The 26,295-nt window shown below is 44.1% G+C and overlaps 2 protein-coding genes across 2 annotated transcripts; both read right to left on the reverse strand.

The window, feature by feature from the left end:
* Nucleotides 1-15,257: 15,257 nt before the first annotated feature.
* KPLCE (KPRP N-terminal and LCE C-terminal like protein) lies at nt 15,258-17,193 on the reverse strand. The gene is made up of 2 exons (XM_014739769.2): nt 17,157-17,193; nt 15,258-16,316 (listed from the first exon to the last, which is right to left on the reverse strand). Exon 2 carries the CDS (start codon nt 16,293-16,295, stop codon nt 15,465-15,467), a length of 831 nt encoding a protein of 276 aa, XP_014595255.1. The 5' UTR covers nt 16,296-16,316; nt 17,157-17,193; the 3' UTR covers nt 15,258-15,464.
* A 7,520-nt stretch (nt 17,194-24,713) lies between these two features.
* On the reverse strand, nt 24,714-25,886 carry LOC138924369 (late cornified envelope protein 5A-like). Its single transcript, XM_070269020.1, has 2 exons — nt 25,849-25,886; nt 24,714-25,172 (listed from the first exon to the last, which is right to left on the reverse strand). Exon 2 carries the CDS (start codon nt 25,149-25,151, stop codon nt 24,861-24,863), a length of 291 nt encoding a protein of 96 aa, XP_070125121.1. The 5' UTR covers nt 25,152-25,172; nt 25,849-25,886; the 3' UTR covers nt 24,714-24,860.
* Between the last annotated feature and the right edge of the window lie 409 nt (nt 25,887-26,295).

A 26,295-nucleotide genomic window follows, 5' to 3' on the forward strand; every position in this document is an offset into this window, starting at 1 on the left:
CCTGGGATGAGGTGGCTCTCCTCAGCCTCCCAGCCCTGGGGCTCCAGGAGCTCCCTGCACGGGGCCAAGAGGAATCCCAGAAGCCAAAGACCGCCCAGATACCCGCCCCCAAGGCCTGCTGCAGGCCAGCCATTCCAGCTGCACGCATTCACTCATTCACAAATTCAATAAATATGTATTGTCTATCTCAGGCCCAGAATTTTGCAAGACATGAAAGACACGAAGATGACACAGATTGCTTTAGGAGCTGACGGTCTTGGAGGACGACTTTGTCAGCAATGACCTGGGAGTTACACGCCACATGAGCTTCAGCCTTTCTTCATGCTCCTCATAGCTCTTACCTCAGTGCAGCCTCACAGTCTTCCCTCGTGTCTAGACTCAGAACCCTTGGAAAGCAGTACATGTTTTACACATCTCTGTATTACGTGTGTGTGGTACAGCATCTGGCACAATAAATTTAAGATGCACATCAGGAAAGAGGACGGCAGTTGTTTCTGAGACACTGAGGCAGACTCAGGCAGTAGCATGCAGCCTGCTGGCTTCCAGAGTCCCTTGTAGCAAGACAGTTTCCCAGGGAAGTGTAATGGTATTTCCACTAACACAGAAAATTAGTTCCTGAGAACTATATTATTGAGAGTATAGCTCTGTGGGAATAAAACCAGGTGTGCTGAATGTGGACCAGGAGGAATCTACAGGGGTCATGAAAGTAAAGGCCTCGAGGGCCTGATGGTCCCTGGAGGGCAGTGGGTGCACGGAGCAGACTTGAGATATGAAGGAGCTTGGAAGTTCTCAGAGACTTTTGCTTCAAGGTTTTAGGTGAGGGCTGGAAGTGATTGTGAATTAGAGGAGGTGTGTTATTGAGCTATCACATTCTATAGGTGGATACTTATAGAGAAGAGAAATAAATTAAGACAGAACTGAATTTCTTTAAGTTGCCATTATTTGAATATCAACTAATTAGCAAACACAGGGTTAAACTGCTGTGAATAAGAAACCATCACTAACTTTAAGGAGCTGACATCATAGTCGGGGCGTTTTTTAGAGAACAGAGAAGTCCCCCGATAGGGGTTTGCCAGGGTTTAATATGCATGTATAGAGGGGCACTGCCTAACACGTACTGGATTGGTTCCCTGGTAATTAAATAACCACTTGAAGTTGTGCAAGTTGATAAGATCACTGTAGAAAAGCACACAGGCTGAGAAAAAAGAGAGACACACAAGACGAGATAGTACTAGGCACAGAATCTTGGGGGTATTCCAACTTTTAATGGGTTGGCAAAGGAGATGTAAAAATTTAGGAGTCTAACAAAGTTGAGATACCTAGCTGGAAAAATCAGGAGAAAACCAAGATATTTTGGAAAAATAGGAAAGAAATTTCGAAAAAGGAGAGGGTGCCCACCTTGTCAAACACTGTATAGACTGAATGCATTAGATTTGGCAAGTTTAAGGGCATTGATGACTTCAGAAATAAAAGTTTTAATGCTGAGGGCTAAAATTACTTTATAATAATTTTGGAAAGGAATAATATATATAAACAAAAATCATTATTTCAAGAAGTTTAAGAGATAAATAAGTAACAAATTAGAAAAAAACTGAATGAAGAAAGCACCATTTTAGTGTTATACATAGCAGTCAAAATAAGGTCAGGACGTCAAATTGGCTTGAGATGTGTGGTGCTGATTCAAAAAACCACAGCAGTTCAAAGAGGGGAGACCTTGATTTGCACTGGGATTTTCTTTTTTATTTTTTTGTGAGGAAGATTGGCTCTGTGCTAACATCTTTGCCAATCTTCCTCTATTTTGTATGTGGGATGCCACCACAGAATGGCTTGATGAGTAGTGTAGGTCCACACCTGCGATCTGAACCTGAGAACCCTGGGCCACTGAAGCAGAGTATGTGATCTTAACCACTACACCACTGGGCCGGCCCCTGACTGGGATTTTTATGAAAGAGTTGTTCAAAAGCCAATGACAATTAATGAAAGTGATGATGATACTGTCCTTAATCATACTTCCAGTCAAGAGAGGCTGGAGCTGACATTGGAGGAACAGAGGATTGAAAGAAAAGAAGGCACTAAGATGAATAGGAGGTATTTCAGGATATTAGTTTAAAAGGAAAGTTTTGGGGTCAAAAAGACTTAAGTTGGCATCTCTACTTTAAGCAAGTTATATTTTATAAGCTACAGTTTCATTGTCTGCAAATTAGTGATCATAGTAAATATACTATATTAGTATATATATGTGTGTATATATATATATACACACACACTATGATATATATACACAAAACACTCCTCATCTGTAAACATAAAATGAGATATTGCCTGTAAAGCACTGAGCATAGTACCACGCATTCTGGTGGGTGAATGCGGAGATCCACTTGTCTTGCGGCCACCCAAGACAAGCCTAGCATGTAAGCTCCTTTGCTTATTAAAATTGCCACCTAGCACGTGGAGTGGTCTGCCTCTTTCTTCAGTCTCTCCTTGCCCTCTGCGTTCCAGAGTTCCCAGGCCAGTTTAGATTTCACCCTGGGAACTCCCAAGTTTGGGAACCAATGTTTGGTACAGTAACTTAATCTCTAGGGCCGCTTCCCCCTCCTCCTTGATTGTCTCTTAGATTGAAACAAAACAAAAGATGAATAAGTTCCGAGGATCTACTATACAGAATGGTGACTGTAGTTAATAATATTGTATTCCTGAAATTTGCTGAGAGGGTAGATTTTACATGTTCTCACCATACACACACACACACAAAAACAGCAAATGATAACTATGTGAGGTAAAGGATATGTTAATTAGCTTGATTGTGGTAATCATTTCACAGTATATGTTTATCGAAACATCATGTTGCACACCTTAAATATATACAGTTTTTACTTGTCAATCATACCTCAAGAAAAATCTTTCCATTTGGCATACCACAAAGAAATGCAATGGCTCTTTAAGCTCCTTCAAAGATATTTTAACACTAAGAGCTGATAAAGATTGAAAATAAAGATTTCGTATAGAAAATTTTGCACAACTCCATGGCTGTATGATAGATTCATAACAGATTCCTCTATTTGGGGCTGTATCTTCAATCCTTTGAGGGGATGGGAGGAGCAAAACCATGCTCTGTCCTTGCCTCTTCCTTGGTTATATACTGGGAAAACCCAAGTTCTGTGTTGTCTGGCCCACAGGCCTGACCTCGTATGACAATTCTGATGCTTACAGCACAGTCTGTGCAACGGGAATGAAGATCAGAGCCGTTCACTGATCCTTCCCCACCCTGCAAGCAACAGTAAAATTCATCTACAGATTTCAACCACGCTTCTGATTATTAACTGTAATAACTGGTTATTTACATCAGCATCTATAGTAATTGAGGCTTACTTATGTTCTCACCTTGCTAAGTTTCCCCCTAAAAGAAGAAATGACTTAAAATAGGAAAGAACACAGCTCTACTGACACCTGCTTTGCAGAGAGACTGAGCCTGAGAGGGAGGTGGCTGGAGATCGACAGGATCAAGGGCAAAGGTAGATATTCTCAGTGACTTCTGGGCTCCTGTTCCAAGTCTGCATCCACATCTGGATCACTGGATGGAGATGACTCTTTGTTGTCTGACCCTTTCTCCTCTCAAGCTGCAGGCAAGAATAATCGCAGATAACATCTATGGGACACCTACTGTTCGCCAGGGCCTGTCTAATCACTTTACATGCTATGTCTCATCTAATCTTTACATACTAAATAATGTGCCATTATTATTCAGATTATGCAAGTGTAGATGGAGACTGAGGCAAAAAGAGGTTAAGCAGCTCGCCCAAAAAATTAGTGGTGGACCAGAGATTGAAACCCAGGCGTCCTAATTTCAGAGCCTGCACTCTTTACCATAAAGCCGTATTACATCCCAACGCTTTCCCTGCAGTCTTCCTTCCAAGTCTGGCCACAGGAAAGAATGCTAATTCACTGGACACTATTTTTCATAAACAAGCACATGGATTCTTTTCATTCTTAAGGGAAATGCAACCATCAGAGAGCGACATAAATCACACATAATGGGCAACACACAAAGATCCGGGAAATTTCTGTGGGAAGAGTTCCTCTTCTTCATGAAATCCAAATGCAGTTCTATCTGGCTTCCCCTAGCCCCATCCTTGACTCCCAATCTCAGACATCTCTGCATGCTCCCACTCTCATATAGCCTCTTTTTTAAAGTCCAGGTTATAGAGTGAAGCACAGCTCATACGTAAAGCATGCGTACATACATGCATTCATACATATGTACATACATACCAGGAGAGACACCACATCTGAGGTCGCCCCTGCAGAGCAGATGTTCCAACTTATGATGGTCATAAGGAATGGCAGGTGTAGGGAAGCAACATTTGCCTTCCCAAATTGTGCCACTTTGGTATATTGATTATTTTGAATTGAAGTTACTTAAGAAACAGCCAGTACAAGAAAGATACTCTGACCCTCCTTTGTGCCCCAGGAAGCAGTAAATAAATGCCCTATGTGAAAGTTACCCTCCCTGCGCCAGGAGGTAGCGAGACATCCTTATCGCCAGAGATGGGGAATTCAGGGCAGAGAAGGCTGTGTAAACAAACTCTGATTAGTTTCTTCACTAATTACGATCCAAGCCTAAGTTGATTTGTCTTGTCAATTCCTCAAAAATTTATCATTTCTTTCTCTAAAAAGTGTAAAAGCTGCCTGCTTTGATCATTTCTGTAGGTCCCCTATCTATGAGACCTCCCTATGTACAAATTAATTTTTTTTCCTCCTGTTAATGTCTCGTGTCAATTTAATTATTAGACTAACGAACAAAACCTATAAGGGAAGGGGGAAATTTCAACCTCTCCAACTTAGGTATAGCATGAGTATGAGAACAGAGGGCATCACCCCACAACACACAGAGGAGGAAGACCACCCCAGACTCTTGCCACTTTTAGGCTCCTCTCTAGCGATGCTGAAACTCTGAGGACCCAAGGTAACACGGTGAGGATCTTGATGGGTCTGCCTAGCCTGAATCTTGGGAGAATTTTATACTTCTCTGCTGACTGGTGACCCACTTTCATCTTTCAGTGATTACAATTTGGGACCTTCTCCAACAGCACTCTGGGGCCAATAATGAAGCACAAGCGATACAATGCGAAGTTTACCACGTGTCTGCAATCTTCAGAGACTGCTAAGGAGAATTCTCTTCCCTGGTCTTTGCTGAGTTATAAATGGAGCTCAGCTTGGTTTTGTAATACCTCCTTCATATATCCACTTTTTAATTCTTTTGCAGAAATCACCATACCATTTTTCTCTGTTCCTTTTATTCCTCGGCATTAGTGAATGTGGAAAGAATGCATCACCGGGAATCATGATCCAGGGCAGAGCCTAACCCCAAAATTACAGCCAGTTTAGGCTTTTTTTCTTCAGGAAGACAGTTAAGCTTTCTGTAAACGAGAAGGGTGTAAGAAATCATTAAGGCTCTTTTTCCAAGGCTGAAATTTTGATTCTAAAGGTCTCCTTTTCCTTCAGATGAACTCCTCTTTGCATCCCCTTCATTGCTCAGCACTCCTCTCAGCCACACTTCCCCAGTGCCCACAGGGCCAGAGGGTATGCACATGTTGTCAGGAGCTGATATCCAATCATATGTTCTGAGCAGGAGGATAATCCCATAATGATATCTCTAATCCCAGAGCAGGGTGAAAGCTCAAAAATAGCCCTTAAACTCTTTTCTTAGTCCTCCATAGCAAAATGATAATGGACTGGACCAGTTAAAAATACAACACTAATTTAAAGATGAGGGGACTTAGAAAAGGGGATGGAGGAGAAAGAGTATATAAAGTGACTGCTACTAGATAATTCTGCTCACAACAGAGCTTCCTTCTCCTCAGCTTGGGGGTCTCTCCCTCTCCCTGCACAGTATTCTACTGTGTGGCAGATGTCACCTTTCCCCACACCCGGGAACATTCTCCTACCCGTCCCCTGGAATTCTAGATGCCACAGAGAGACAGAAATGCCTACTTCAGTCTTCAAAGTTATCATTTTCTACCAGAGCATCTATTTTATCCATAAATGATTGAGACCAAGAATCTCTCTCTACTTCAGGGGGATGGTCCACCCGCCAACAACAGGACCATGGGCCGCTTATGGCACCTCCAAGACAACCACATCACAGTTCAGCCTAATTTGCCATTTCCCAAAAAAATAACACAGAAGCAATAGCAGGGAACTCATTTTATTAAAGAGCTTGGCCACCAGTCCCTTTGGTCCTAAAAAAGCTCCTTGCACAGACTTCAGGACGATGTGTCCCACCTGGGAGAGAGGGTTGCAAAGGGGAAGAAAATAAATGCCACGAATTAGATTAGAAACACAAAATGACCATCAAAGGGGGCAGATAGAGAGGAAGGGAGCGCAACTGTTGAATGTCCACAATGGCTCAGAAAGTCTACATATATTAATTTGCTTAACCCTTATAATAACACTACAAGGCTGGAAGTATTCTTTCTGTTTCACAAGTGAAGAAATTACGACTGAAAAACTTTCAGTATTTTGTCAAAGTTCACTGAACTAGTATATAGTAAAGATAAAGTTGTATTCCAGAGCCAGTTGACATCAAAGCTCATGCTCTTTCCGGTCTACCACACAGAGAGGAATTTGCAAGGTAGACTTTATATGGTATACTTTATTCTATAGAAGGATTGGTATTCAGATTGTTGGAATTTGGAGGATACCTATTACTTGCATTTTATAGGGAATTTTGAATGTCTATAATTGATTTAAATAAAAAACTCCTAGGGGGCCGGCTCCGTGGCTGAGTAGTTAAGTTCGCACGCTCCGCTGCGGCGGCCCAGGGTCCGGATCCTGGGCGTGGACATGGCACCGCTCGTCAGGCCACGTTGAAGCGGCGTCCCACATCCCACAACTAGAAGGACCTGCAACTAAGATATACAATATGTACTGGGGGGGTGTTTGGGAAATAAAGTAGGAAAAAAAGATTGGCAACAGTTGTTAGCCTAGGTGTCAATCTTTAAAAAAAAAAAAAAAAACAAACACCTAGCTAATGCCCAGCATGTAGGAGATGCTCAATGGTTTTTACCTGCATCTGTGATAAATATCAATAAATATACTCATAGCTGTTCATAAGATGACTCCATCAAACATCCAACGGCCCAGAAATACCCTGAGTATGTGAAACTGTATGATAATTCAAAGGTCATAGGCATTGGAAGTATGTAGATCCTCTTTTCTTATCTCTGTTGAGAAAGTAGCTCAGATCTTTAAAGGTGCAGTGCTGTCTGATGCCATACTCCTTAATAATGTGAAGGATGGAACTGCCGGAAACATAAATATCTGCTTTGAGAAACTACTCCATAGTCCAGGTGTTTAATGCAGCATTTCTATAAACACAGATCACAATGTCAAACAGTGACACAAGCACATACACACACACATACACACACACACAGGGTGGAGCTCTATAATCAAATTATTTTAGAAGCATGAGGTTTTATAAAGTAAAACTGCTTTCTCTGCAGGCAGACTTTTCAGACACTTATTATGTAATCACACACATGAATAGTCATGAAGATCATTACAGTGCAAAATTTGAAACAACGCACTGTTTCCTGACATATTTAAGCACACAAACCTTTCTTTATGGCAAATTTTATGGGGCTTGTGTTCTGAGGAACAGAATTTAGGATGCCCGGATCTAACCTGCAGGTTCGAGTAGTAGTGGGCCAATATTATTCAGATAAACCATCCTAATAAAAACAACTGAAATTATGAATAAAAATCTACATATTTATATTCACATATGAATATATATGTACATACATAATATATATACACACATATATAATGTATATATATACATACATATACTATATATGTACATATATATTCCTTACTCTCACATGTGTATGTATATATATATATGTGTGTGTGTGTGTGTACACACACACACACACACATAGTAGTTACAAATATGAATTACTAGGCAAAAACTAAAGAGAAAATAAGAACTAGAGTGATTAGCAGAGTAAACAAGCTGCTTTTGCCCTAAGGGTAAAATCTACCTGGTGAGAAGGACAAAAAGCAGAGCCCAGACCCCACAATGGGAGAGGTCTAAATGAGGACCCTCCTACAGTCAGTTGGGCTTTCTCAGAGTAAGGCTGAATCAAAAGGAAACCAGCTGCTCAGACTCGTTGCCCCGCTAAACCTTCATAAGCATCTTAAAAAGGAAATACCTGGGGACATAATGACTCTGGATTTGCCTCCACAGGGAGAGCCTTTCTCCTTTGGGTTAGAGTAAGTGCTAATGAGCATATGATCAGAAATCTCTCCCTAACATTAAGAGGGTTAGTCAATTCCACAGCCAAAGCAATGGCAGCCCAATAACAATCACTTAACTCATTGGCTAAAGTAGTTTTAGACAATCACACAACCTTTGATTATCCGCTTGCTGAACAAGAAGGCATTTGTGCAATAGCAAATATCATGTGGATAAACACACCTCTGGATAAGTAGAAACTCAATTACATCAGAGCAGAGAACAAGTGCAATGGTTATAACAAATTTCACCTGACTCTCCATGGTCCTTTGATTTGTTCAGTTGGCTATCTTCAGGTCCAGGTTCCTGGTTTAGAACCATCATACAAACTGGATTAATCATATTATTTTTTAATTCTGCTTTGTATAATTATGTTTTAAAGCTTGTACCTGTCGCCTGTCAAACCTCAGCAGAAATGATGCAACGAAGAGAATGATGTTGGCTCAATGCTTTGAGCTGATTGACAATGCTTAAAACATTGACAAGATTTGATCTCAAGCGTAAAAATGCCTGAGAGTTTCTCCCTTCTACTTTCCTTGTTGCTCAAATGGGACCTCCAACTGTTTTCTATCACTATGTACTTTCTCTCCGAGATGGGGCATGACATCCAGGAAAGGTCCTTCCTGGCGCCAAGGGACAAAACATAATTCTACTAAAACTGGATAACTGACTCTTGATCAGTGATACTTTCAAAGAAAGATCTTGATCAAAAAGAGGAAATGTGAAAATGAACAAAGGAAATCTAAATCAAAATGGAGTCGGAAAGCCATGAAGGGAAGACTCCAATGCACGGATCAATCACCACAGCTTGCAGGCCCAGCAGGAGGAAAGATTTCCTTCTGACCCAGAAACAAAAAGCTGCCCACCACTTGAAGCCAGTGAAAAACTGCCACAGCCTTCCCTAATTTCTTCCCAAAACCTAATAAAAGCTGACTTCCGTTTGTCGTCATGCACTTGCCTATGGTTTGCCACAGTTTGCTTGTCCTGAATTGCAATTCCTCCTCTAATCCCAAATAAACACATTTTGGCTAGCTAAAAGCCCTTGTTATTCAATTTTTAAGGTCAACAGGATATAATGGTGAATAAGATACACAAGACCCTTGCCTTCAGGATGCTTCCACTCTAGTGGGAAGGCAAAATGTTAAACAAATAACTATGTGATACAGTATTAGATAGTAAAGTGGTCTAGGAAGCAAAATGAAGCAGGGTAGGGTGAGAAGCTGGGGCAGGGCACTACCTGAGTCTGGTGGTCGGAGGTGTGGTATGTGGAATGCTTAGCGCTGACACAGGCTCAATGAAAAGTAGACGGTATTTAGCTTGACATTTTTCTGTCTAAGAAGTCCATAGAAGTTATGCTATGAGTCTTCTCTAGTGTTCCCTGGGTAATGACCAGATTCAAACAATCCAGGAACTTCCCATAGAATAGACACATAAATGAGGAAGATTTGTATCTTTATTTGACAAGGGTGTATTGAATCCCACCCTGTGCTAGGCTCTGGGGACATCAACTCAAATAGTACCAGCTCCTACAGGGTGCCGAGTCTAATAGGTTAAGAATAGGTCTCCCAGCAGAAGGCCCACGTGAGCTGAACATGAGGACTGGCCACGAGGATCTTTGACAATACTAATCACTATCTGCCTTTCTCAGCCCTTTGGAACTATGCATACAATTACACCCCCTTTCCTTCCCCCTGTGGCCCAGCCCACTCCAACACCTACCTGTCTCACACAGCCAACTTGCTAATTAGGTCATCAGCAACCATCAGCTGGGTGAAGATGCTACACCAATGATAAGGAATGACATTTGATTATGACATTTTCCCTAGCCAACTTCTGTCTGAAGACCTGGCCTAGATTCTTCCTTCTTATCAAGCACTGAGTCCAGGACAGGAGCTGTTACCGGGGTGCCCCACTCCCTATGCCCTTTTAAGGGATGTGAGTGGTTTTCCACCAAACCATTAGCCCGTTTCCATTTTCTCGTAAAGATACTTCTCTGAACTTTGAGGAAGATTCAAAAAATTAGAAGTGTGGACTGTCAGAACTACAAAAGTCCCTTAGTGATCATCTCACCCAACTTCCTCATTTCATAGAGGAGGACATTGAGACCCAACGAGGTGAAATGGCTTATCCAATGTTACAAAAAGAATTGTGACAGAGCTGGGATAAAAACAGAGGTGGGAGAAGCTGGGAGACAACAGTCATTTGTAACGTCAGGCTACACATTTTCATAATTTTATCCATAAAGAAAACCTTCTCTTGTTGCCTTTTATTTTACAACAACAAAATTTCAAACCATGAGAATCCCTAACAGTTTTCATCTGATGTGATCGTCCTTCTCTCAAATTACCTTTCAGATTTACTGACAACACTCCTCCGACCAGGAAGAGGGAAATGGCTTAATGTAACTTGGACCTAATATGTGCTGGGCACTATTTTAGGCAGTTTTATGAGACACGATCCCTCTGAGTGGAAGGACCAAATAACTTGTCTGAAGTCGTAGGGTCAGGAAATGGACGCGTAGGACTCAAAAGCCCCGATCTTACCACAACACTGGCTGTTGCTCTCCCCACACGCACCAGGCAGTTCAGATCAGTCATCTCATTGTTCAGATAAGAGAAGCATCATGTGTTAAGTGATTAGCACAGTGTCCAGCACACAGTAGACCCTCAATAAATAAAAGGCAATTCCCTCTGTCCTTCCCTGTAGGTGTCAAGAATAGATTTGAGTCATTTTTCTTATGAGTATTTAATAATATTGGCTATACATTCATATACAACATATAATTTAAGATACAAAAATCTAGATGTATATGACTATATTTTTATTTATTAATTTTGGGAAATATTATGGAGTCTCTCTGTATGTGTTAGCCTCACTTGTCGGTAATATTCGCATGGGCATTTTCCTGAAAGAGAAAACATCATTGAAAACTATCCTGTTTCTGGGAAGTGGGGCTAAGATTCTACTCAGAAGATTTTTCTATTCCAGAAAAATTTTGCTGAAGCAGAGTCATAGTAGACCCCAGGAGAGCAGCATCTCAGCCTATCCATGGAATCTTCCAGGCCTCCCAGGTGTTTGGTTCCACGTTCTGGACTTGCTGTTCTCTTTAAATCATTCATAGTTAAGTCCTCTATAAATATTGTAGAGGGACCAGGAGTCAGGAAGTCTGGATTATTTTACATGAGAAATGCCACATCAAGATTTTTTAAATTATAAACAACAAGATACGGTAGAACTTTTGATTAGCCTAAAAGTGTCCTGAAACTGAATATTCTGAACTTCTTTAACCCATCAGTTTTAGAGATAAGAGCACCAGCATTGTGCAATGTGAACATCACTGTGCCAGGAGGCAAAGCCCACCTGACATTGGCACTTGAGTGTGCTTTACTCAAGTTGACATTTTCTTTTTTTTCTTTTGTTTTTGCTGAGGAAGATTCACCCTGAGCTAACATCTGTTGCCAATCTCCTCTTTTTGTTATGTGAGCCCCCGTCACAACATGGCCATTAACAGATGAGTGGTGTGGGTCCAAGCCCAGGAATTGAACCCTGGCCGCCAAAGTGGAATGCACCTAACTTAATCACTAGGCCACTGGGGCTGGCCCCTCATGCCGACATTTGATAGCTGTGCAAACTAGACCCAGAGAGGAATAGCTACACACAGCAGGGCTAAGAGAGAACCAGGTAAGCTAATGCTAGTGGGCAATTGTTTTAGATTACCCCTAATATGCTCTAAAAATATGAATTTCTTTCTGCAGAGGACAATAAAATTTAATAGGCACAAATTATATGGTATCACTGCCTATTTGAAACCTTGCAGTGGCTCCGTTTGACTCCATGGATATCTCCACTAACACTATAGTAGCAGGACCCCACCCTCCTGCCCCTTCTGCCTCACCTTTCACTCTCTCCCATCAGCGCCTTACTCTTGTTAGACTCTCTTCTCCCACAGAGGCTCCTCCATGCTCTTGCCTCTGTCTGGAGGTCTTCCCTCACTGCTCTAGGATCAACTCCTACTCAATGTGGGGATCAAGCCGCACTTTCTGAGAGAAGTATTTTCTGATCTCCTTGACCAGGTAAAGTTTGCATATTGCGGGCTGTCAGGGCACCTGGTACCCCTCCTTCATAGCTGTGCATCTTTACACGTATTTACGGGATTATTTGATTGTTTATTCTCCCTCTGCTGTAAACTCAGTAGAGATGGTGCCTGGAACAAAACAGATGTTCGATAACCATTTATTAAATGAATGAATGAAAACCACACATAAAAGTTACTTCTAGACCTTCCATACTGGCCAAGTTAATGAGAGCTTCGCAAGTCCTGATGTCAGGCTGCTCAGTCTCCTGAGGCCTGTGTATGGGATCTCCACTGCCATGTGCTGGGGCACACTGGGCGGTGCTCCTGGGCACAAACTCTGGATGCCTCGAAAGCCTAGTTTCCATCAGCCGCTGCTTCTCTTTACATCGTCTTGTCTACATGTACACCTAACAATCGGGCAGGGCTCTTCCAAAGTTCTGGAGATACCGAAAGATATTTCTGTTCCACTCCACCTTATGCCTCCAAACTTAGCCCCCTGTTTCATGCGGATCACAGACTTTGATTTATTTGTTTCAACATGAGATTAACTGTCTGGGGTCTAGGTGGTGGTTATACAGGTGCATTCATTAAACAATACACTTATGATGTGTACTTTTCTGTAAGTGTGTTAGATTTCAATATAAAGCTTTAAAATGTCTTTAAAAAGACCTTAATAACAACTTATATAGTAACAAGAGACACACAGAGTGAGACAGAGGCAGAGAGAAAGAAAGACAGAGGGAGAAAGATGGGCAGAGAAAGAAAGAGAGAGAGAGAAAGAAATCAAAACATATCATAAAGGGCAATAAGGGGGTGGTTAAATAAATTGTTGACTAGCCTCACTATGGAAATATGAGAAAACAAACAGCAAAAAGAGCAAGATAGAATTACATGCACTAACCAAAATTGATGTCCAATGTTCAGTTATTAAATGAAAGCAGGTAATCATGGAGCAATATATATTGTGATTCTATATAATAAGGAGGGCACATCTTTAAGGTAGGCAGTCGGTGGAGATTTATCAATGTGTGTGTTTCTCCTTGCCTTTCCTTCTACTCACAGTCCCTCCCAAAGAGAATTATGTGTTTGCCTTTTAAGCTTTATAATCCCTCTGTCCTCGCTGTACAAACTCAACAGAATGGGCTAGAGGGACGGTTATAACAGCTGGAGCAAAAAGAAGAGGTTTTTGTCCCTCTGGAAGGGAGCATCCCAGTATCAAGTGAAGTATAGAGAAAACTAATAAATGAGCCAGAGAAACTCAGGCTACACAACGAAGACCAGACCTGAGTCAGGTGGGGGAAGGCAGGACAAGGGCAGGGGGAGAAGGAGCTGAAAGAAGCCACGAGGTCTGGATGTTGGACAGCATTCTGGGCGTTTAGTGACAGGCCCCTGAGCAGCTGTGCGATGCAGGAGGATTAAGACGAGAGAAAATGGGATTTCTGGAAATATGTTATAAATTATGAAGTGGATTCCCTACAATATTTTTGATACATCAACCTAGGCTTGGCTTTTTGGATGCCATTCTCTGCAGAAACTAGACCACAGGGGCTTCTGGAATTTTTTTAGCCCTATGTGGTTTATGTATACACCATACACAAAGGTCTAGATGGATATAGTCCAAACTCAGTACGATCATCCCTGGAAAAGGGTATGGAAATAGAAGTTGAAAGGTAACTTTTATTTTTATCCATAAATTTCTGTACTATTATAATTTTAACATAGTTCATGCTATTTATCTACTTTTTAAATAGTAAAGTTTAAAAAGGATTACATGCTCATTTTAATTGCAGAAAAGCAGCAATTGACATCCTACATTGTGGCTGTCACTTCGTGGTACAAAAAGAAACTGTAGTCCTGGGCAAGGCTATTCCCAGCTTTGAGCGGGTGTCCAGTAACTGGGCTGCAAGTTTGTGGGGTTTGGATGGAGGCATGGAGCACGATTTGGGGAGCCACAGGTGATTTAGATGTTCAAAGGCAGATGACTTTCTGTGAGTGTCCCAGGGTGACCCAACAGAGCTGGCTTAGAAACAAACATGAGATTCTCTGCTCTCGTTCATCCATTCGTTTGTCCATTCACCAACCATATTATCTCCTATGCCCATGCACCAGGCCTGGTGGGGTTGCTTTGAACAGTACTTATCCCTTTATCTATTTTTTTAGTGTTGGGGTTTACAGTTTCTAGTTATAACAACCCACTCCAAACCCACCAAGATTAGCAAAGCAATGCAGGAGGAAGTGCTGATGAGGAAGGGTGCCTGGCCTTGGGACACAGATGCTTATCCCAGGAGGCTCACCTTCCTCCTGGAGACTGCCCACTCACCACCAGGATGTCTCCCTGGGGCTGACACAGGGAATGTCTACCTGCCTCAGGGGAGTCCTAGCCTCCTCCCTCAGGCCTTTCCCTAGTGGCTGCAGGAAAGCAAGCCCATCCGGTGAGAAAATGTAATCCATGAAGACACCATGGGTCCAAGCCGCTCGCACAGCAGCAGGGACATCATCCCGTGATGCTCCTGAGCACATCTGATTGCACAATCCCTTCAAAAACCGGGAAGATGAACTCTGAGTTTACGCACAGCAAGCATCCTACCATGAGAGCCTCGTTGTGGCCAAACCCTCTCCTCAGACTAAGCAGAGGGCAGGAAGGAGGCATCCCTCAACTCCAAAATCTCCAGCCTCGGATCCTACTAACTTGATGGGGAAGTTTATTCACAGCATTCCAGAACACATAGGGATCCCAGGCTGGGATCTTACCGACTCAGTCTGCTTGTTCACGTCCATGCAGACGAGCTCTCATCTTGTTGAGAAGCAAGAGTAAGAGGGGAAGGCAGAAGAATTTCTGATAGAAAAGGATGAATATGGACCACACAGACAGACAGGAAATCACTGTGAATTGCATTCAGAGCTTTATTCTTGCCAAAGTTTAGGGGTTGCACTAACTCTGGCAGGCTGCCTTGATAAAGAAGCAAAGTACAGAGGTGAAGCAAGGAGGTTCTACATCATTGGGAGTACAGTACAGAGGCCAGAGGCTGGTGAAAGTTCCGGAAGGTAGAGCAGGGCAGTGAATTCTGGAGCAGGGCTGTTCTGTGTTTAACAGCAGCAGTCGTCCTCGGAATCACAGCATGCAGGACCACGGGACCTCATGGGAATAATTCCCAAACAGCAGCACCCCGAGTCGCAGCCCCCGGAGCCACAGCACCCGGAATCCTCACAGCAGCCAGATGAGCCTGAGTTGCAGTCCTGGGGCCGCTGGATCCAGCGTCTAAGAGGACTCACCCCGAAGGTCCGGGGCGCCAGGGAGCAATAGCTGGTAGAACAGGGAGCAGAGCATGGATCAGGGACACAGCACTGCCCAGCCGAGCCATTTGCAGGAGCCTGAACGTAGTAGGTCTGACAAGGAGAAGGGCGCTGGACATAGCACACCTGGGTCTGGCAGGGGGCTGGACATTTTACATAAGTTGTCTGGCAGGGAGCAGGGCACTTCACATACGTCTGACAGGGAGTTGGGCATTTCACGTGGGTTGTCTGGCACGGAGCTGGGCACTTGACATATGTCTGACAAGGAGTTGCACATTTCACATAGGTTTGCGTTGGGCCTGGAGCTGGGCATTTCACATAGGTTTGAGTCGTGCATGGAGCTTGGCATTTCACATAGGTTTGCGTTGGGCCTGGAGCTGGGCATTTCACATAGGTTTGCGTTGGGCCTGGAGCTGGGCATTTCACGTAGGTTTGAGTTACGCATGGAGCTGGGCATTTCACGTAGGTTTGCATTGGGCCTGGAGCTGGGCATTTCACGTAGGTTTGCGTCGGGCCTGGAGCTGGGCATTTCTCAGAGGTAGATTTGGTACTTTGCACAGCCCCCAATCCCAAACCTTTCACACATGATGGAGGGAACTGCAGCTGCTTCTGCTGGTCACACATCTTTCCGAGGCTTTGAGAAATCTGAAAAGAAAGGTTTCATCAGAACTAGGAAGATTTCCAGGGACACTGGCAGCATCCCCTTTGGATAGAGTGGTCTGTAAGTAGGAACCTTTCGGGAAGGCCACAGGCACCCAGAGGCTGTACAGCTGGCATTAGGGTGGACTCAGAGCCAGGGATCCTAGGCTCAGCGCCTGTGCCTTCACCTGGCTTTGCAACTTTGGACAAGCTGCCACTCACCTCTGGCCTCAGTTTCCAGAATGGGAAATGAAGGGTTTGAAAGAGTGATGTCTGCGTTTCTACCCAACTCTCTAAGTCCCCTCTCTCCTTACTCTCTTTAGTGTCTGCATTGTGAGTTCTCCTTGGGAAATTGTTTCCCAACTGATTTCTGCTTACCACCAGTTCTCCCAAGGGTGGCTTCCCTTCCTCCTGCCTGGCCTGGCAGTACTCAGGGAAGGCAAATTCATGTCAATAGACCCTGAGCCAACGTTGAGTCTCAAGCTAGGCCTGACAGAGCCTGGCAAGGCCAGATTAGAGTAAATGTCCACTATTTGCTCTTTGGATCAGCTGGACTAATAATTTACCTCATTTGCAGACCCAAGAAAGGACTGCACAACTGCATTCAGAGAGAGGTGACCCAGTTCTCTGAAAATCTCTTCTCCCACAGACCTAACAACTCAGCGTGTGCCTCTCCATCTCCTCTCATGCTCTAGGCTCCGTGCTGCCTATCAGCTATTACTTTAAGCCTTCTTCGGGGCTATTAGCAGCATCTAGCCCTGATCACCCTCCATCCCGTGGTCTCCACACCAAGCTCACGGAGACTCTCATTCATCCTATGTCACTATCCCAGGCAGAGAGACTTACCCTCTTTGCTGACAGGAGCAAGACTGGAAGAAGCCAGTGATCTGAGGGACTGGTGCTTGGGGAGACTTTTATAGCGCAGCAGTGAAGCAATTAAATGGCATCTGAATGAAACACCAGAGATTACAAGGATTTGCATTGGCAGGATTCCTCCCCCATAAGCCTGGCTCTTCAGTCAGACATACGGCATGTCTCTGCTTGACACTGAATTTTCCCCAACACGAGATAAATGATTCCTGGTGCCATCTTTAGGAAACAAGTCAACCTTCTTTCCCCAGAAGTTATGAGAGACGACTATGAGATCTGTCCCTCTGAAACTATTTCTAGGTCTCTTGAGTCTTCAAGGACTTGTCCAAGATGTGTTTAGCATCAATTTTTCATACATTGTGCCAAAAGCTACACTGAATCTTCCTAGCATAAATGGTGAGCTCTTTCTGAGGGCTTCCATGGTGGATCCTGCTGGTTTGGGTTTCTGGGCACGAGGAATTTGGCCCAGTGGTGTCTGCCTCAATATGGAAACAAGGCCCTAAAGAAATGGTTTGTTCCATAGACTGGCAAGTCATTCTAAATTTATTTGTGAAATTGAGTGACTGCTTGATGGTCTCAGACCCCAGGCCCTAAATCTAGGCTGTGTCTCCTCACTTTCTCATGTCCTGTGAGCTCCCCCATCCTCACCTCCTCATGCCCTATGAGTTCCCTCATCCTCACCTTCCTGAACTTCTCTACCAGGCCAAGATCCCCAAAAGTCCAGCACAGGGGGAATTCCAGACAAATGAACTCTGTGTGATAGCAATAATAGTAGAATCTAACATTTAATTGAATGATTTTTTATGTGCCGAACGGTCTATGAGGCATGTACACTTACAGATGGCCCTATAACTGAAGCCCTGAAAGATTAACGATGTTACCCATTGTCGCAAAGCAAGTAAGCAGAGAAGTGAGAATTTGAAACCAGCCAGTCTGCTTTCATAAGCCATGGTCTTTACCGCTACAAGATGTCACCTTTTATTTCTGAACATAGCACTGTCCTTGAATCTCTGTGTCCTTTCCTTTCCCCAGCGCAGTAGATATAGGAAGAGAGGCGGGGATAATAGATATTGAACACTTTCTATATACGGAATATCATCCTATGCCTTTATCTGTGTTATTTAATTTGATCTTCACAATAACCCTGTGAGGTAGGCTGTTAGCCGTATTTTTACAAAAGAGGAAACTAAGACCCAGAGGCCTATTTCACTAAGGTCAACCCACTGGTAGGCAACAGAGTATCATTTGAAACCAAGCCTGTCTAGTTTCAGAGCCCACACTCTTCCCACTGAACCATGTAGGGTTGCCCAATGTAGCAGGTTATCTTGATCCCGAGCCTAGCACTGGTTCCAAACAGCCACTCCCTCAGATCAGCCAGTCCAGGCCCCACCTTGGCCCCTGTGGCTTCAGGGGTAAAAGGTGCTCCTGCATTTGTCTATAAATGAATCCACAAACTCCCCAGGACCCATTAGCCTTAAGTCTCCCAAATTACCTAAATAAAGGAAGCACAAACTCCCACGACTTCACAGACACTTCTTCACTCCAAGCTAGGTCTTGCAGGGTCAGCCCCTCAACAAGGTGGAGGAAGCGAGAAGGGGAATTCTGCCCCAGGCTTGGAAATTTTCCTGCTTCCTCCTGTTGTTTGTGCCTCTGATGGGCTTGTAACACTCCATAGCTCCCTCTGGGAAGCCCACCAGTCCATCTTCCCAAGGTGGTGGTGAAGTGGGGAAGGATGTGATTTCAGACCATTCCATTAACTGCTCTCTTAAGTGTCCCACCACCGTTGATAACCAAACCTGATGTTTCATGGAGGGGAGGGAAAAGGGACAATCTTTTACTGGGGCCAGACACTCCACGTGGTATATCTCATCAAATTTAGTCCCCACAATAGCATCTAAAATAAATAAGTAAACAAACAAACTTGCCTAAGCTCACATTGCTAGAAGTGGTACATGCAGAATTTGAACCCAGGTAGATGAAACTTCAAAATGTGTTTTTCCACCACATCATGCTGCTTCCAGTGTGAAATCCATGATGCTTTAGGAACCATACCTTTCAGGTGCCTAACAGATTCAGGCAATAAGCTCTATATCTTACATGTAGGATGGGACAGCCACACTTTACAGGGAAGAAACTGCCCTAGAAGGCCAGCCATTTTAGGGCATGTCAACAAGCCAGGAGAGAAAGAGTTCAAGGCAACAACAGAACTAAGCTCTTGTCCTGATTCTGCCACCAACTCACAGTGATTCCACTGTGCCCTGCTGTCTCTAGGCCTTTCCTATTCCACTCTAAAATAGAGGGTAGATGAGGCCCTCCGGCTATGATATCCTGTAATTGTGGGGGCTTGTTCTACAAAGGAAACGTATATTTCCACATCCTGGCTGTCCATGGAGTTATTCCCACTAGACTGTAATTTCTATGCACTGGTGACCGGGGACACATTCACTCCATATCACTTGGCTCTAACACAAGACCTGGGGACCACTGACTAGAGAAATGAATGAACAAGGGAATGAATGGGGGTGCTTTACACTGACAGTACAGCCTAGACCAACCTCTTTCCTCCATGTAGTGAGGCATGGAGACATCCTGCTATTAGCCAATTTGTGCATCTTGTGCTATCTGTGAGCTCTTATTGGCTGGCTTCCTACTCTGTGGGTCAGGAGCCACTAATGGGTTTGACATCTTCAGGCAGCACTAACATCCCTGTTACATGTGACACCAAAACAGGTGGGTAGGGGTGCCCCACCCATTTTATAGGCTAGGAAGACAAGGCACAGAGAAGTGAGATGACTGGTACAAGTGCCAGGATGAGTCACAGGGTCATCCCCAAAGGCCCCATTTGTCTCTTTGGACACAAGCCCATTGAATCAGAGACTTGTGGACTCATGCAATAAGATCCCAGTAGACTCGAAGGGTCATAGGTGGAGAGAATCATGAATTCACAGAATAACAGAATCACAGATTCAGAATCATGGCATCTCCGAGGAGGAGGGAAATAAAACATGTCATGGGGTCTGACCCCTATCATAAGACAATACCTGTCTCAATATCTGTGTCATCTGGCCTAATGGGCTGTTCTTCTTAGGAAGATCTTCCAGTCTTTAAAAGCTCTCTGCAGTCCCTCTGGTTAGCTCATTTCAGGACTTACCATCTGGATAGTCAGGAACTATATTATCTCTAAGGTCCCATATAGCACCAGCATCCACAAATCCTGACATTAATCATGTGTTTAAAGTTGTTCCCTTGAGTGCTGAACTAAGATTTCAACTCAGTGTTCCCCCTAGCCCTGACCAGGAGATCAGAGGGAGAAGAATCCAAGTTGACATATTGCTCCTTGAGAGCAGAACCTGGATCTTCCCTCGTCCTGGGAGCTTTCCTTGATCAGGAACTGGGAGATGCTCTCAAGGAAGTCTGGGTCCTTCCTTTTCTGTGGAAAAGAAATGAGAGGAAGTGAGAAACCACACACCCAGGAGATGGAGGACACGGGAACGCTGGTATCCAGCGAAAAATCTCACTTCTGCATCTGAGGAGATAGTGCAGAGATCTGTGTGCATCTCTGTTCCAGGCTCAGCTCTGAGACTTGCACCAGAGATCCCCTGCACCATCATTCTAACAGCAATCCAGAGTTCCTCCTAGATTATTGGGAGATTGTATTGTAGAACCACAGAATTCAGGGCTGGCGAGGACGGCTACAAGCATAGAGCTCAGGCCCTGTATCGTAACTGAAGCCCACAGAGAAGGAAGAACCTTGCTCAAATCCACACAGCCAGGTAGGAGCAGACTAGACAGAAATTTCTGAATTCCATCCAGGGCACATTCCATTACAAGACATGGCCACTGAATAAGCTTGCTAGGGAGCACCCTCGCTTGGCCTCATCTTTGCCTCCCTCCCTGCCTCTAACCCCACCAAGACAATCACAAGAGGAGCCAACGAAAGTCTTCTAAGGGGCATCCTCTAAGGAGAGGAGCAGAGAGAGTTTTCCCGTATGTGGGAGAGGGTCACACAGTTCTCCCACTGTGTGCACATGTGGGTCATCGAAGCATGAGAACCCCAGCCCCACCTGGCTCAGAGTCCCATGGGCTGTGTCTAGGCCAGGGACACAGGGCAAGACAGCACCAGGGCCCTTTTGGTTGCAGAGGTGAGGGAAAAATGGTGCCCAAATACTCCTCCTTCTCCTGGAAAGGCCCAGTGGGGCTGGTTTCCTTGAACCTCTGCCAGCTCTTCCCTAACCCATTTATTCTCTTAGAAAACACGCTAGGTAACTAGTGCCTCACATTTACCTACCACTTTGTAGAGCTATTTAATTGCGTTTGGTCTTAATAATCATTGCCTGAAATTTTTAATAGAAAATGCTTCATCATTGCATTTCAGGATACAGAGGGATACAGGAGAGTTCCATGTTCCCCTAAGATATCCCTGCAGATAGAATCCACTGGATCATAGTCTCTCTCGGACCTCTCCCTCCCAACCACTCCATCCATCCCTCCAGTGCAAATAGCACGTTTTGTCCTATGTCTCAACCCCTCCAAGACCTCCACACCAAGGCACAGCGGCAGTCCTATGAATTTATGCCTTTCGCTGCCAGAGAGTACCTCGTTCTCATCACAGCTCTGCCAATTCCTAGTATGCGAACTTAGGTAATTTGCTGAACTTTCTGAATCTGTTTCCTCATCTGTAAAATGGAGACATTAATAGTCAGATCATGTCACTTATCTGCTGAAAACAGTCTAACAACTTCTTATTCTGTTTATGGTAAGAGCCAAGTCCTCACAAGTGCTTTCAAAAGGATGCACAGACTTGCCCGCATGACCCCACCCCCACTTCCCAGACTCCATGTCCTGCACTCCTCCGTCACTCCACCTCTGCCGCACTGGCCTCTTGGCAGCTCATCTGACACACCAGGCACACTCTTGCTTTGAGAAACTTCCCTCTTGCTTCTTTCTCTACCTAAAATTTTCTTCTCCCAGATACCCAAGTGGTTAACTTGCTCACCTCCTTCAAGTTTTTGTTCAAATATGACCTCAGGGAGGCCTTTGCTGGTGACCCTGTTTAAAATTATAATCCATACCACTGACATGCCCTGAACAAAAGAGATAAACATTTTCCCCTCATTGAACTTATTCTAATAAGGAAGACAGAGGACAAACAAAATAAATAAGAAAAAATACGCTATTTGCACATCCAACAGGTGTGTTTTGAGTTCACCAAGCATTTGACTAAGGCATCGTGGATGGAACGGTGAACAAGAGATGAGGTTCTTACCTGATAGAGTTGACGTTCTGATGGGAGAAAACAGAAAATATATACATATGTAATATGTGTAACGTGTTGGGTGGTTATAAACTCTATGGAGAAAAACAAAGCTTGGAGGAGGGACAGTCCTGAGCAAAGAGACTGAAGGCAATGCACAGGGTGAGAAATAGGGGCTTTCTTTTAATTCAGATGAATTGCATCCCAGAAGGCTGTGACCTTATCGCAACAGCCCCTTGGCCATGCCAGCCACCTTTTCCTAGTCCCACTGCATCATTCTGGAAAGCACAGGACCACAATTTCAAATCACGGCCTTCTATGAAGGTGGATCGAGGAGTATTGTATTTCCGGTGCCCTCCCGAGCAGCCATGGCTATTTGGCAAGTTCTGGGGCTGCAGGTCTGCCCTGCCCCTGATGCTTGCACGTCTCCTAGTACCCCTTTTACTTCTTCAGCCCCTCCAAGACTTTTATAACAAATTCCCTGCATTAGGTCCCTCCCTGCTTCAAATAGCCAGAGTGGTCTTTGCTTTCACGACTGGACACTGACATCCTGAAGCTTGCACAATAGAAATTATAGAGTACAATCTTCTCCAGGGATAAGGTGAGAAACGTTTAACAAATGAAAAGAAATAAATATGTAATTTCAAATTATTCAGTAAGTGCAAGAATGACAACAAACCAGGTTTATTTCAACAGGGGTTTCTCGGAAGGCCTGAGGGAGCCATGCTCTTCAGTGTTTCCTCTCAGTGAATTCATTTAAGCTCCCTGCATGACCACAAGGCTAAGATGGGTCTGCAATATCTAACCTGACACATCCAAGGCTTCTGCCTCAGAGGGAGCCCCATATCAGCAGAGCTCTCTAACAAGGGGAGAGAGAAGGAATGTACTTCATTGGATTCCAATCCTGACGGCTGGGTGCCTGTAAACAGTCATTTGAAAAAAAATTAAAAGTCTGGCTTTCAATAGTACTTTATTTAACCAGACTTCTGTACGTGCACTGCACAACTAAAGACAACACTTACAAAGATAAGTAAGCTTTCTTGATCACCTCCCAGAAGGAGCTGGGGCTATTCTGTTATCTCAATTCTCTTAAACACAGCAAAAGAGAGAGAGGGAGAATATTGCCTTAAAGATGGATGTATGAAGCAATAAGTGCATTTTTACTTAAATAAGTAGGATCTTCTGTCCAAACCACTTCATGGCTATTTTTCTTTTTTTTTTTTTTCCTTAAAGATTGGCACCTAAGCTAACCACTGTTGCCAATCTTCCTTTTTTCTTTTTTCTTTTTTTTTTTTTTTTAGTGATTGGCACCTGGGCTAACAACTATTGCCAATCTTTTTTGTTTTTTTTCTGCTTTATTTCCCAAACCCCTCCGCCCCCGATACATAGTTGTATATCTTAGTTGCAGGTCCTTCTAGTTATGGGATGTGGGACGCCGCTTCAACGTGGCCTGACGAGCGGTGCCATGTCCACGCCCAGGATCCGAACCCTAGGCCGCGCAGCGGAGGACGCGAACTTAACCACTCAGCCCCGGAGCTGGCCCCTTCATGGCTATTTTTCATCACTAATATTTTTTCCAGATGTTTTGAGATATAACTGACATGTAACACTGTGTAAGTTTAAATTTTATGACTAGTTGATTTAATGCACTTATATATTGCAATATGATCACCACTGTAGTGTTAGCCAACCCCTCCCTCATGTCATGTAATTACCATTTCTTTTTTGTGATGAGGACATTTAAGATCTACTCTCTTATCAACTTTCAAGTACACAGTGGAGTGTTATTGATGGTCACTCTGCTGTGCATTAGATCCCCAGAACTTATTAATCTTCTAAGGGTTTCTAAAATCTACTGAAAGTTTCTACTCTGTGACCAGCATCTCCCCATTTCCCCCACCCTCTGATAATATTTCTTTTAAAGTTAGACCCATCTACTAATTCTAGTTAACCCTTATTTTTTGGCTTCACACAAATACTGTAGAATTTTAGATTTTCTTGAAAATATGCTTACAATAAAAATTAATTGATTAAATTTTAATTCATAGATTTTTCTCCAGTCCAGTAAAAGCTGTAAGTCTATCCTCCTATCCAGGGAGCAGGATTGAGATATGGTAAAAGAGAAGAAAAGTGGGATAAAAATCACCAATCAAATCAGGACTGGAAAGTAAATCTATAGTTGCAAAGCACATTCTTTAGAATATTTTTCAACAATCTGAGAAATATAGATATTGACCTGAGGCCAAAAGAAAGCAAATCCAAGGCACTGAGTTGGGGCTTCTGAAAATCAAAGCTTGCATGTTTATTCAATTGATTGGGACCCAGAAGGGGAAGACACGAGAGAGGGAGTAAAACGCCAGGCTGGAGTGCGTCCTTTGTGCTGTGACTCTTCCAACACTGCTCCTCAGTGCTCCTCAGGGTCAAGGTCAGCAGCAGCCCCCAGAATAGCAGCCGGAGCCCCCAGGCTGCTGACCACTGCCACTGCCACAGCAGTCAGAGCTCTGGTGTCTGCGGCGGTGGGCTCTCTGGTGTCTGTGGTGGCTCAGGCAGCAGCCGCCACCCCCAGAGCTGCAGCAGCCCCCCGAGCTGGGGCCACAGCAGGAGGAGACTGGAGGGGGACATGAGGGTGGGCACTTGGGGGGACATTTAGGGGCAGGACACTTTGGGAGGCACTTGGGAGGGGGTTGGCACTGCTGCTGGTTCTGCTGACAGGACATCTTGGTGGAATTTCAGTAAACCTGAATGACAAAATAGAAACATAGCCAGAAACTCAATATCCAGAGCCCTTAAATTTTTCTCTATTTTGAAATCTTTCCCCAAGTTTGCGGAGGGCTATCTAAAATATGTGCATAGACGGAAACCTACTTGAGACAATGAGTACGTCGTCTTTACTTTTGTTCCTCTAGAGTCATCCACAGCTTTGATTCTCAAGTGGTTAATAAATGCCTGCTAAACTAGTAAATCAAGCAATATTTGAAGTACTAGAATGGATATCTCATTCGTTTCAAAAGCATGTTAAGTTCATTGCAATTCTACCTACTTGAACCTATCTAGAAATATTTTTCAGAAATTGGTGGAAGAGCCGTCATCTCCTGACATATATGCACGATATAAATTTCAGAGCTGCGCAGTCACGGAAAAGCTTCTTTCAGAGTAATGGGCTCAGTGCTAGCAAGCCAGTCATTGCAGGACTGCAGCATTTCTAGGTCACTTATCATCTCCCTGTCTGACCACAGGGACAGCCTTTCCCAGGTGGGTCCCGCTTTGTCCAGAGCAACCATTAGTCCTGACCTTCTGTCCTTGTCCCCTGTTTTGTCCTCTTCTTCCACACTCCACTCCGCCCCTTTCCCAGAGTGACTCTCCAGACTCTCGATCCTGCTCAGCAGCCCCCCTGGATTCCATAGAAACACTCACCTTGGTCTCAGACAGCCACAGACACAACCCGAGGAGGCTGAGTGGATGAGGTGCCAGCAGCAGCGACACACTTTATATGGGCTCCAGGGCTGGGCTTCAGGTGAGCCATGCTTCTGGAAGGAGCAGGACATGGCTGTTGCACAGGTAGGTCACGTGCAGGTTATTCCTCACATACTCTTACCTCTTTGTTCTTTCCACACTGAGCTGGCAGTGGGACTCCCAGCATGCCTACTTAGAGTCAGGGCTTTGGGGGAGCTGTTCTATATGTGGAATTCTGTAAATAATACTTTTTCCCTCAGCTATGGCCTGAGTTTTGGGGAACCCATGGCCTCTCAATAAAAGATTCCAGTACTGTGGCGTCTGGAATTCTTTTTCTTTGAATGTTGTGAATGCCCTTCTTTCCAACCTCTGTCTTGAACTCACTCTTGTCTATCCTTGAGAAAGAGC

Source organism: Equus caballus, chromosome 5 (genome assembly GCF_041296265.1).
Source record: "Equus caballus isolate H_3958 breed thoroughbred chromosome 5, TB-T2T, whole genome shotgun sequence".
NCBI lineage: Eukaryota > Metazoa > Chordata > Mammalia > Perissodactyla > Equidae > Equus > Equus caballus.